The sequence below is a fragment of the Myxine glutinosa genome, chromosome 7 (assembly GCF_964187855.1).
Source record: "Myxine glutinosa chromosome 7, kmMyxGlut1.1, whole genome shotgun sequence".
NCBI lineage: Eukaryota > Metazoa > Chordata > Myxini > Myxiniformes > Myxinidae > Myxine > Myxine glutinosa.
Genome location: NC_136267.1, coordinates 38,415,803 through 38,429,230, shown reverse-complemented (window position 1 = coordinate 38,429,230; position 13,428 = coordinate 38,415,803). Strand labels below are relative to the sequence as shown.

Below are 13,428 nucleotides of genomic sequence, written 5' to 3'. Positions count from 1 at the left end.
TACATACATACATACATGGCATACATACATGGCATACATACATGTACATGGCATGCATACATACACACATACATAGATACATACATACATGACATACATACATACATGATGTACCTGGCACACATGATATATATATACATACATACATACATGGCATACAAGCATACATGTGCATGGCATACATACATACCCACATACACACATACATGCATACATGCATTACATATGTACATGTACATGGCATAGCATACATACACACATGTACATGGCATACATACAAACATGTACATGGCATACATACATACATACATACATACATGGCATGCATACATACATACATACATCCATACATCCATACATTCATACATACATACATACAAACATATACATACATACATACATACATACATACATACATGGCATACATGCACACATACACGGCATACATACATACATGGCATACACACATACATACATACACACATACATGGCATACATGCATACATGGCATACATGGCATACATGCATACATGGCATACATGGCATACATGCATACATACATGGCATACATACATACATACATGGCATACACATACATACATACATAGATACATACATACACACATACATACATACATGCATACATACATGGCATACATACATACATACACACACATACATGGCATACATGCATACATGCATACATGCATGGCATACATGCACAAATGCATACATACATGGCACACATACATACATACATACATACATACATACATACATACATACATGGCATACATACATACATACATACATACATACATACACACACATACATGGCATACACACATACATTCATACATACACACATACATGGTCCTTGGAGATGCGCAATGTCTACATGTCTACATGTGCACTACCAATATTGGCCTGTTTGACATTCCCTTCTGAGCACTAATGTCGTGTAATGCTGGAGATCCTTGGTTCAAATACCATATGCTGCGTCTGTCTGTCTCTTTTCACTGGACATCTTTGTAATTCGTGGAGGAAGTACACACATGTTTTAACTTCCTGCACTTGATGTACGCACGAGTCCTTCCGTTTAATCAACGCTTAATCAAACGCGTTGTGGGGAAGTTACAACTGGAAAGGTGATTCCATTGTGGTGTTCATGGGAATGCCAGTGAATTGGTGTGCGAGCAGGTGTAACACCTGACCATGATGATGCACACTTCTTTACATTTTCCCTTTCTTTTCTAACCCTCAGCATGACATGCAGCAAGTGTGATGGGCTGTGTCCCAAGGTGTGCCAGGTGCAGCGACAGAACATCGATTCGGTGACGGCAGCGCAGGCCCTGCACGGATGCACACTCATCAACGGAAGCCTGAACATCAATCTCCGTGGAGGAAGTGAGTGTAATGAGGTTTTTGGCGCCGTGTCGGGAGCACCGCCACGTGTGCACGACACCGTTGTCTGTCCGTCGCGTCCTCGTTCAAACGGCACGGGGAACTCGGCACCTAACGTCGGTCACTGCAGGTGTTTCACGATGTTCGTTTTTCAAGTGCAACGTTTACCTTTGTGGAAGCAACATTTGCCGGGTACCGACGTCGATCGATAATTCCGCGGGACACGAATGGAAGGACATCGATTGTTCGGTTAAAATTGTTCTTTAAAAGAAGCATGTTGGAAAATTCAGTTACGTTTGGAAAAGGAGAGACGAGAAAACGACATTTTGAACATTGTCACCTGATTGGTTTTTGAAATTGTTTCGGGCCACGGACTTACCGATCACTACTCAGGCTGCACATGCAGAGTTGCTCCAAACTCCCGTGCAGGTCTCACTGTTTGATCGGAACATTTGTAGTTATTTAAATTAATTCCCGTGATTATTTCATCCCCTTTATTTTTATGGGTACTTTGTCATTTCCATTTCTGCTGTCGGAACCAATACATAGGTAAACCTGGCTTTTCTTTTTCATCGATCGTCCTGTTAGAGGTTAGTTTTGTGACTTGATTTTAAACAAAGATCTTGCACAATATTATGAACTTCATTACCTCCACCTCCGAAGGTGGATGGAGATTATGTTTTCACCCCCTGTCTGTCTGTCTGTATGCAGGATATCTCTAAAGGTTGTGGATGGATTCGGATGAAATTTGGTGGAGAGGATGTGTTTGTGACAAGGCCGAAGTGATTCGATTTTGGTGAAGATCCGGATCTGAATCTGAATCTGAGAATTTATGTGATTCTTCACGATTGGAGAGATTGGGCTAAAACCGATATGTAGAACCACCTTTATAGGCCATTTTCCCCTGCAGGGCAGGGGTTGGCCTTTTTTTGGCACCATGAACACCTTTTTGAAGCAATGTTTTATGGCCGGATGCCCTTCCTGCCGCCAACCCTGTTAGTCGCCTTTTGCGACACACAGGGAATTACCATTGAGCTAGTACTCAATTTGCCGACCTCGGAAGGATGACAGGCTGAGTCAACCCGCCTGGCGTTAATTCAGCGATGACCGGGATTCTAACCCAGGATCCTAGGATCCCAAGCCGGCACCCTAACCGCCAAACCAACACCAGGCTGGGCTAAAACCGATATATGGCAGAATATCTCAAAACGTTATGGACAGATTCAGACGAGACTTAGTGGACAGGTAGGGTGTGTGACTCGGACGAATTGATTAGATTTTGGTGATGATCCGAATACAGATCTGGATACGAGCATTCAAAAAAAAAATCATATGTGATTCTTCACCATTGAGTGATTGCGCCAAGAACGATATAAAGCATATTTCAAAAAGATGTGGACGACTTGTGAAAAAAACTAGGTGGATGAGTTGGTTAGGTAACAAGAACAATGCGATTCAATTTTAGTTCAGGTCCGGATCCAGATCTGGCCTATCATTGGGATACAAAGCGTAAACTGTTCAGCTTGGCGGAGGTATGACTGCATGACTACCGAATGCTGTTCTACTTTTTGATTGCTCTCGCTGGTATTTCCACCATTTCTTGTGATACACTGGTAGTTTTGCATTCCGTTTCACATTCAGGTGTTCCCTGCATTTCTGACATTAATTGAGTTGTATTAATATGTGAATGTTATCCAACAGCGTTTACATTCACGTACGTACGTGTGTGTGTGTGTGTGTGTGTGTGTGTGTGTGTGTGTGTGTGTGTGTGTGTGTGTGTGTGTGTGTGTGTGTGTGTGTGTGTGTGTGTATATATGTATATATATATATATATATATATATATATATATATATATATATATGTGTGTGTGTGTGTGTGTGTGTGTGTGTGTGTGTGTGTGTGTGTGTGTGTGTGTGTGTGTATATATATATATATATATATATATATATATATATATATATATATGTGTGTGTGTGTGTGTGTGTGTGTGTGTGTGTGTGTGTGTGTGTGTGTGTGTGTGTGTGTGTGTCTGTGTGTGTATATATATATATATATATATATATATATATATATATATATATATATATATATATACACACACACACACACACACACACACACACAGTCACGTGAAAAAGTAAGTACACCCCATGTAAAGTTTTGACTTTTTCAACATACAGCTATTTCATCTTCATTTCAACAATATTGACAGATAAAGGTGATATAACATAACAAATATCATGAAACATTTACATTTTGTAGTCCATTGTATAATTTAAATAAACATAAATGCAAATTTCGCATGTGGAAAAAGTAATTACACCCTTGGCTCGAGTAGGTGGTATTGCCCCCTTTGGCAGAAACAACCTCAAGTGGGCGTTTCTTATAACTGTCTACCAGTCTCTGACATCGACTGGGAGAAAGTTTTGCCCACTCCTCCATGCAGAATTCTTTCAGCTGTGCGATGTTTGAGGGGTTTCTTGCATGCACAGCTCGTTTCAAATCCCCCCACAACATCTTGATGGGATTTAGATCCGGGCTTTGACTTGGCCATTCCAGAACCCTCCATTTCTTTCTTTTCAGCCATTCCTTGGTGGATTTACTGCTATGTTTATGGTCATTGTCATGTTGCAAGGTCCACCCTAGGTTGAGCTTCAACTTTCTGACAGATGGCCTCACATTATCCTCAAGCATCCTCTGGTACAATGAAGAATTCATCATGGATTCTATGATGGTGAGCTGCCCAGGCCCTGATGCAGCAAAGCTGCCCCAAACCATAATATTTCCACCACCATGCTTTACAGTTGGTATCAGGTTCTTGTGGTCAAATGCTGTCTTGGGTTTTCGCCAAACATGTCTTCTGGTACTGTGGCCAAATAGCTCTACCTTTGACTCATCTGTCCAGAGCACATTGTTCCAGAAGTGCTGGTCTTTGCCTTGGTGTTCATTGGCAAACTTTAGTCTTGCCCTGATGTTCTTTATGGACAGCAAAGGTTTCCTCCTGGCACACCTCCCATGTAGATCAAATTTGTGCAGCCTCTTTCTAATGGTAGACTCGTGCACCTTGACATCAACAGTGGCAAGAGCTACCTGTAGGTCCCGTGATGTCATTCTGGGGTTATTAGAGACTTCTTTCAGCATGTTGTGGTCTGCTGTCAGGCTGAACTTGCTGGGGCGGCCTGGCCTGAACAAGTTGGCAGTTGTTTGGAATCTTCTCCACTTGTAGATGATCTTCCGGACAGTCGATGATTGATTTCAAATTGTTTGGAGATCTTTTTAAATCCCTTCCCAGATTCGTCGGCATCTCTAACCTTCCTTCTGAAGGCCTCAGAGATCTCTTTTGATTGAGGCATGGTGACGCCGCACACGTCAACAACAAAGAGCAAACCAAACGAAATGTCTGAGGTATAAATAAGACAGGTTCCTCCAAGATCCTCTCTAACGATGTTCTAATCATTTGCACCTGGGCTGGTGCACCTGATTCTAATTTTAGGTATTTGAAGTAGTGATAAATGTAGATTGTAGGGGTGTACTTACTTTTTCCACATGCGAAATTTGCATTTATGTTTATTTAAATTATATAATGGACTACAAAATGTAAATGTTTCATGATATTTGTTATATTATATCACCTTTATCTGTCAATATTGTTGAAATGAAGATCAAATAGCTGTATGTTGAAATATGTTGAAAAAGTCAAAACTTTACAAGGGGTGTACTTACTTTTTCACGTGACTGTATATATATATATATGTGTGTAATTGTGTGTGTAAGGCTAAATGTTTACAAACCTGTGATTTTTCCACATTATACACAAATATTCCACATGAGAAGCTCGTAAGAGCAGTGGATAAAGCATTTGCATGAGGTAGAGGTGTACATTGCAGTCTATCAAGAAGATCAAACTGGTCTGCAAAGGAAAATCAATATTCATCTCGTTTTTCAAAAAAAATATACTCAAATAAGTATTAGATTTCTCCGAAACAACAGTTTCTTTACATTTGGCAACAAGATGCTCCAGCAGACAGTGGGACCACCCATGGGTTCAAATCCGGCCCCCTTCTTTGCAAATTCGTTCCTGCACATTTGCGAGTCTGATTGGATCCAGAACATGAACAGGAATAAACTAATAACTGCAAGAAAGTGTGGAAACATCTTTAGATGCCTTGATGATTTATGAGCAATTAATGATTGGTTTGTTTTTTTATCAGCTTCATGATGAAAGCTATCCAAAATAACTCAAATTAAAAAAGGGGGAAAAAAAAAAAAAAAGGAAAAGCAAACGGTTCCTTTTTTGGAATTACAAATCGATATCAATCATAAACTTCACACCAAATGATTTGATAAACGAGATGCTTTTCCATTCCACATTGTACGAATGCCTTTCTCAGACAGCAGCATTCTTAACGAGAAGGGCACTTGGTAGAGCATATACCTCTACCAAGCTCAACAGTTTGTTTTGTATTCCACTGATAGGCCAGATCTGGATCCGGCATGAACCAAAATCTAATCGGCCTGTTCTTGACATCTAACCAACTCATCCACTTAGTTTTGTCATAATCCATCCACAACTTTTGGGAATATCATGCTCTATACAGGATATGATTTTGGTCCCATCTATAAGAACTTTAAAACTTTAAAGATTCTCAAATCCAGATCCGGATTCGAATCTTCACCAAAATTGAATTGGTTCGTCCTTGTTACACACCCAACCTGTCCACCAGGTTTCATCCAAATCCGTCCACAACTTTTTGAGATCGTAATATACATCGTTTTTTCCCTATATCTCAAAGGTGAAGATGCACACAAAATTATCGGATCCAGATCCGCATCTGGATCTTCACCAAAATCTAATCATTTTGTCCTTGTCACATACCCAACCTTTCAACCAAATTTTGTCCGAATCCGTCCACAACTTTTTGAGATCTTCTGTTCACAAACAGACAGACAGGGGTGAAAACATAACCTCCATCCACCTTTGGTGGTGAGGGTAAAAAGGTATTCTCTGCCACGGTTGCAGGTGAAATAATTAGGACCGTGAGAGCAACCACACACACCACTGAACTTATCAATATATTAAAACAGCGAAGGACTTGGACAAAAAAACTTACTACAGCTGGATGTTAGCGGTGTAATGTGCTGTGGAGACAGAAGTGCCATCTGCAATTATTAGCTCACCTGGAAAAAGTTCAGGGGAGCCTATGCGATGGGGCGTCAGTCCGTCCGTCCGTAAACACTTGCAACTTCTTCCCTGAAACCTCTGATGGGATTGTGTCCAAACTTGTCACAAATGATGCTTGTTGTGTTGTGACTCAAGTTTATTCATGGCATAAAAAAATCGGGGTCTAAGGAGGTTTACTGGGGTCAAAGTGGATCGAGGTTTGACCCCCCCAAAATAGAAATTTGCTTTTTCCTCTGTAACTACGCACACTATTTCGATGAAACTTGACCACAACCTTCAGCACCCATGATGTACCGAAGTTTGTTCACGGCACCAAGAAAAACGGGCCCTGAAGGGATCTACAAGGGCTGGGGGGAGGGGAGGCGTGTTGCCCCCCAAAGTAAGTATTTGCTCTTTGATCTGAAACTACATGCATGATTTCAATGAAACTTGACCACAAGTTTAATCACCCGTGATGTACTAATGTTTGTTCAAGGCATTACAAAAATTGGGGTCTGGGGAGGTATAGGGGGGGAGGGAGGCAAGTGGGGGGGGGGGGCAAAATAGGTATTTATTTGTTTGTTTAAAGTGTTATTATTATGTTCCTATGATGCTACATGCTGTCCTGCCTACTAGCAACCATTGAAATTGGTTTTAAATACCTTTAGTCAGTGCAATATACTGTTTATTCTACCAGGTGAGCGCCAGGGGTATTGCCCCTATGTTTTTTTTTGTATTAGCGCCGCCCCCATGGGGGAGACTACGAGAGGAGAGAACTCCGCCCAATTGGAGTAGATAGAGAGAGACCTCGCTTGAGGAAGGAGGGAACAGGAGAGACCTGCAAATTAAGAAGAGGCCTGAGTGTTCAGGCCAGAGATGACAAAAGCCTAGTGTTGAAGGACAAGCAAAACTGATCACGGTGTTTTGGAGAGGACTACTTGTGGCTTTGTCTCTTGGGATTGACCCAATCTGAGATCACCCTGTGTTTGTGGAGTGTGGAGGAAGAGGACGGAGAGCACACCAGGAGGTGAACGCAAAAAGGACATAGGGATCCACAAGGCCTGGTTGAGGAGGCAGATCGTCTCTGGTATTTCACACCAAACATCATCTTCATCGTGCTCATTTTGGCTCTTCGGAGCTATCGTCTCACACCTGGTTCCCAAAGTGATCCATTTTGAGTCTGGCGTCCACCCTGCGTCCACATACGAAGCGCTTCGTCCAGATCGAAAATCATAATTGTATTGGGAAATTTGTGAAACCTCCTAACCACCTTAGGATGTATGGAATCAGCGTCGTTCAGGTGGAAACCCAAACTCACAATTGTATTGAGATATTATCAAACCAGCGAATCTTCATCATCGTGTTTACTTCCGGATCAGGAGCAGCTTCATATCGATCACAAATCAAAATCATAATTGTATTGAGGAATTTCTGAAACCTTCCACCCACCTTAGGACATCCACTGGGACCCCAAACGTTTCACAGAAGATTTGGCGGGACGAGCCCCAAAACTGAGGGAGTCGTTTCGGGATGGACGGATGGACGGACGGACAAAGACTTCTGTTTTATAATATATAAACAATGTCTGTCTATATATATATATATATATATATATATGTATGTATATGTATATATATATATATATATAATATATGTATATATATATATATATTTTTTTTTTTTATTTTTTTTTTTAATTTTTAATTGTTTTGCAAAAATTTGGGGGAAAATTCCACTTTGATATTTTGGGATATTATGTGTAGATCAGTGACACAAAAATCTAATTTCATTCCATTTAAAATTCAGGCTGCAACACAATGTTATGTGAAAAAGTCAAGGTGTGTGAATACTTTCTGAAGGCACTGTACGTGATATGATAATACATTAAATTCTTAAGCGAGTAAAGTTTGAATCATGATGTTGCACTGATGGGTTGACTGACTGCCTGGATGTAACTGAGGTTGTGGATCCATTTGTGTAGTTAACCTACTGATGTGGACCCGTGACCGAGGATGTGGATGCACCGTTTGGTGAGGTTCCTGGCTGAAATTAAAGGATCAAATCATCCTTGGAAGAACAGTGCCCAGCTGATGATCCATGCAGTCGGGAAACCAGTCAATTGTGTTACGTGCTCCTCCCCGACCCCCTGGTCATGGTGTACCTCCGAGCCCCGAGAGGAGTCACGGCAGAAAAATGTGTTATTCTGTATGTCAAAGATCAATGGAGAAGCCACCCCAATTGTTACTCACAAACAAATATTGTATTAAGATCACACAAGAATAACAGTACAACAATAATAGTATTCAAAAGTACAATCAATATGTCCTATGATGGTACCATCAGTTAATATATAACTCACTGTGCTCCAAGTGAGTGAAACAAGAACATTCCCCAATGTCTCTTATTCCCGGCTTCAAGACGAAGTTGATTCGCTCCAGCGATCGCCAGAACGATGTCCAATCGAGACCAGAATCCCGTGCGGATGGCAAGTACAGTCACACAGCCGAAGCTGCACAAAGGCGCCCTCAAGGCGACTGGGAAACCCAAAGGCGCCCTCCAGGCGACTGAGAGATCCCACCCTCGGGTATGGACTTTCGCGGCTCACAGTCGGCGAACCGCAAATTACTCTTCAAAAGCCACGGTGCACACACGCACACCAGATACGTCTGAAAGCGGTGAAAACGGCTGACGAAGCAAAGAAACCTTGCCCGACGCGCGAAGCGCGCGAGTCAAAATGGCCGACGACCCGTTCTTGAGACGTAACGGCCCGGCGATAATTCTCCTCGGAATCCACCGCCAAAAACCTGACACGCAGGTTGATCGGTCACAGCGATTACAACTCTGTCGCAGGAATCCCTCTCCCGGGAACCCAAAAGTTCACTCGTGACTCTTGCTCGCCAACGTTCGCTCCAGACCGCAAGTAGCTCGGCTCCTTCTTGTCTGATTCACTCGCTCCGCCCTCTTTTTTCCCTCTTCTTCCTCTTCGTCGTCCGGTTCCCGATCCGGTTTCCTGGTTCTTTTAACATTAACTTTTTTACCTTTTGAAAACAGTTCATGAACAATAACCCTTTTGAAAACAATAATAGTACATGGAATCAGAAATATTTACAGTGGATGCAAACCACCACAACGGAAGTGATGAATCCGTAACACTTCCCCCCCTCAAGAAAGAAAGTTTGAACATAGTGAAAACTTTCTTTGTAGGCAAAACTCTCCCAACAAACAAAAGTAAACTCGCACCCAAATCATCAATTCCCGTGAGCAACAATAATCAATATTTCCCAAAAATAAAGCAACAAAACTTCAAACAACCTAAAGAGATTTCCAAAAGTTAGTTCACTCTGGACAAAGCATCAGCAACGACATTGTCCCTGCCCTTTACATGCTCAATTTCCAAGTTGAACTCCTGCAAAGCCAAACTCCATTTCCTCAACCTCTGATTTTTATTTTTCATTTTTTGAATGAAGGTTTAGGGGTTGTGATCAAAAATCCAAAGTCAAGCAAATCTACAGCACTTTTTGTTAGGGAGGCCGAGCTGAGAGCCAGGTTTCATGGTGGTTGGGTGGTGAGGCCTGGAAGTATTCACTACATGGACGCCTTTCGGAACGTGGAGTTCACGGTTAATCCGTGTAGGAATCTTGGCTCGGCTGCTCCGCAGCATTCAGTGCTTCAAACTCTTCCTAACTTTCATAATAATCATGGTTGGAGCGTTTGTCGCTGTAGTCACGGGAATAGCGGTCTCCTTCTCGGCGACTTCCCTGATAATCATCCCTTCGGGAGCTGCCGTAACTCTGGGAGCCTCCATAGTAATCTCGACTGCGGCCGCCACCAAAACTACTACTCCCACCCCGGGAGCCATAGCCACCCCTGAAACTACCTCCATGTTTTCCTCCTCTGTAGCCCCCTCGACGCCCATGGCCTGCCTTCTCTACTGTTATGGTCCGACCATCCAAATCCTTGCCATTCAAATCCTTTTCTGCATCTTTGGCGTCCTTTGTGTTTTCAAACGTGACAAAGCCAAACCCTCTCGACTTTTGCGTCTCCCTGTCTTTTATCAGCAACACTTCCAAGAGTGGTACATATTTGCCGAAGACAGAGTACAGAACATCTTCCCTTGTGTTGAAGTTCAGTCCACCTACAAAGAGCTTGCCAACATTGCCTCCATTCATGACTCGTGTGCGCTGACTCTTAGTTTCAAAGTACTTGACACGAAGTGTCTGTGCAAAGCGTGACGTCCGTACCTTCCTCTTCTCTTCAGAGCGCTTCCTACCCATAGCACGAGTCGCGGTACAGGATGGAAAGATACCCGGAATCTTCTGCTCTAACTGTGCAGTGTTATTTTCCATACTAGGCTTTTCAACAAACATCGGGTTTCCAGAAACTTGACCACCGGCCAAATCATTCCCGATAACAAAAGATATTCCCTCCACAGGTAGAGTGGCTTGTAAACCTACGGTGACCGGTCCTGACACCAAATCAGACTTTAAATGGATGACATGAAGTGGAGCTTTAACACAGCCACCAACCCCCTGTAAAAGAACACTCACACCAGTTGCCGTCTTCCCTGACAATGGCAAAATGCCTTCCAGCATTAAAGATTGATGTGCTCCTGTGTCCCTCAATACCCTAACAGGTCTCTGGTTAGTGAAGTCTCCATCCAGTGACACAAACCCCTCTGAAATAAAAGGTTTGTAACCCTCTTGAACAAGGTCATTCTGTGATGCCGTAACTTTGGCATGGGAACCTTCACAAGGCACTGTCCTCCAAGGACGATTTCTCGCATTTGCCAATGCATTCGGAGTTGTACTAATCTGACTCCGCTCCTGATTTTTCCTTTCCAGGGCATAACATTGGGACATCAAATGTCCAGGTTTCTTGCAAAAAGCGCAAGTAGCCCCGGAGGAAAAACTCGTAGTCTGCCTCGAGCCCCCCGGAAGATAAGTCTGTCTTAGAACTTTAGTCTTCTGATCCCTAAAAGTCTCGGTATCAGATTTGTCCTCATAGGCATATCTAGGCCGCCCCCATGAATATTCGTTTTCTGCACCGGATGTACCATAACTCCCCGGGCTAACTCTAGGTGGGAAGTTAGGTTTGTGGAACCCCATCCTGTGTGTCAAGGCATAGTCATCTGCCACGGTTGCTGCCTCATACAACTCTGGTACCTTCTTTTCCTCCAGATGTACTTTAATGTCCGCGTGGGCACACTATTTGAATTCCTCCACCAAGATCAATTGTCGCAACCATTTGAAGTCTTTCCCAACCCCTTTCGAATCACACCACCGATCAAACATGGTTTCCTTCATTCTGGCAAACTCCACATGGGTCTCACTCTCACTCTCACTCTTCCTGGCATTCCGAAATTTTTGCCGGTAAGCTTCAGGAACCAATTCATAGGCTTTGAGAATGGCTTTCTTCACTTCCTCATAATCTGTACATTTGTCAATCGGTAAAGCCAAAAATATATCTTGAGCTTTACCCACCAGAACACTTTGCACTAACATAGTCCAGGACCCCACAGGCCATTTTAGCATTTGAGCCACTTTCTCAAAGTGTAAAAAAAAAACTTGGCAACCTCCGTTTCATTGAAGGGGGGAACCAGCCTCACATGTCTACCAACATCCCAGGTGTTCTGACTAGTTGTCGAACCCGCCGGCATGGATGCTACCTCTCCCCGTTCTCCCATTAATTCCAGCTCCTTGAGTTTAACTTCCTTCTGATACTCCATGTCATGTTCCTTTAACTCCCTTTCGGCTCTCCTCTCCTCTGCTCTTTCCTTTTCTCTTCTTTCTTCGAGTTCCCTTTCAGTTCTCCTCTCCTCTGCTCTTTCCTTTTCTCTTCTTTCTTCGAGTTCCCTTGCAGCTCTCCTTTCCTCTGCTTTTAACCTTTCCTGGCTCTGCAGTTGCATCTCCATTTTCCAGAGCTCCACATTTTCTTTTTCCTCGGGTAACCAATCCAAGGCTACCTCTGTCCATGTTCCTTGTCCCACCAGAGATTCTACCACCAATGTCTGCATCTCTGCTTTCTTCATATTAACTCGGACCTCCAAGTTAAAATGTCTGGCCAATATCAAGAGTTCCGATTTTTTTAACGCTTGGAACTGTGCCTCATTAGGGGACGCCGCAAACTCTCCTGCGTCAAACACCATGGTGACTATCAGTTAACACCTGCTAACCTTCACACCAAAATTTTTCCAATTTCTTTTTGAAAAATTTGGGAATGTTAGAAAATAAATTCCAATTTTGGGAATGTTAGGGAATTCGATCCCGGACGAATGTTGTTAGGGAATTTAATCCTGGACGAAGACCCAATTTCGAGCCCCCGAGCCAATTGGACGAGCCCCAAATTTCTGTTACGTGCTCCTCCCCGACCCCCTGGTCACGGTGTACCTCCGAGCCCCGAGAGGAGTCACGGCAGAAAAATGTGTTATTCTGTATGTCAAAGATCAATGGAGAAGCCACCCCAATTGTTACTCACAAACAAATATTGTATTAAGATCACACAAGAATAACAGTACAACAATAATTGTATTCAAAAGTACAATCAATATGTCCTATGATGGTACCATCAGTTAATATATAACTCACTGTGCTCCAAGTGAGTGAAACAAGAACATTACCCAATGTCTCTTATTCCCGGCTTCAAGACGAAGTTGATTCGCTCCAGCGATCGCCAGACCGATGTCCAATCGAGACCAGAATCCCGTGCGGATGGCAAGTACAGTCACACAGCCGAAGCTGCACAAAGGCGCCCTCAAGGCGACTGGGAAATCCAAAGGCGCCCTCCAGGCGACTGAGAGATCCCACCCTCGGGTATGGACTTTCGCGGCTCACAGTCGGCGAACCGCAAATTACTCTTCAAAAGC

The 13,428-nt window shown here is 43.0% G+C and overlaps 1 protein-coding gene across 3 annotated transcripts in view; it reads left to right on the top strand.

Annotated features, from left to right (window-relative positions):
* LOC137431136 (insulin receptor) overlaps positions 1-13,428 on the top strand; it is a 221,411-nt gene that overhangs the window by 159,074 nt on the left and 48,909 nt on the right. For 2 of the 3 annotated variants that reach the window (XM_068122114.2, XM_068122117.2), the window contains one exon: positions 1,265-1,407. The exons of the other annotated variant lie outside the window; for it this stretch is intronic. In XM_068122114.2, coding sequence (XP_067978215.1) covers positions 1,265-1,407 — 143 coding nt within the window. The remainder of the gene's footprint in view (positions 1-1,264; positions 1,408-13,428) is intronic. 3 annotated transcript variants of the gene reach the window in all.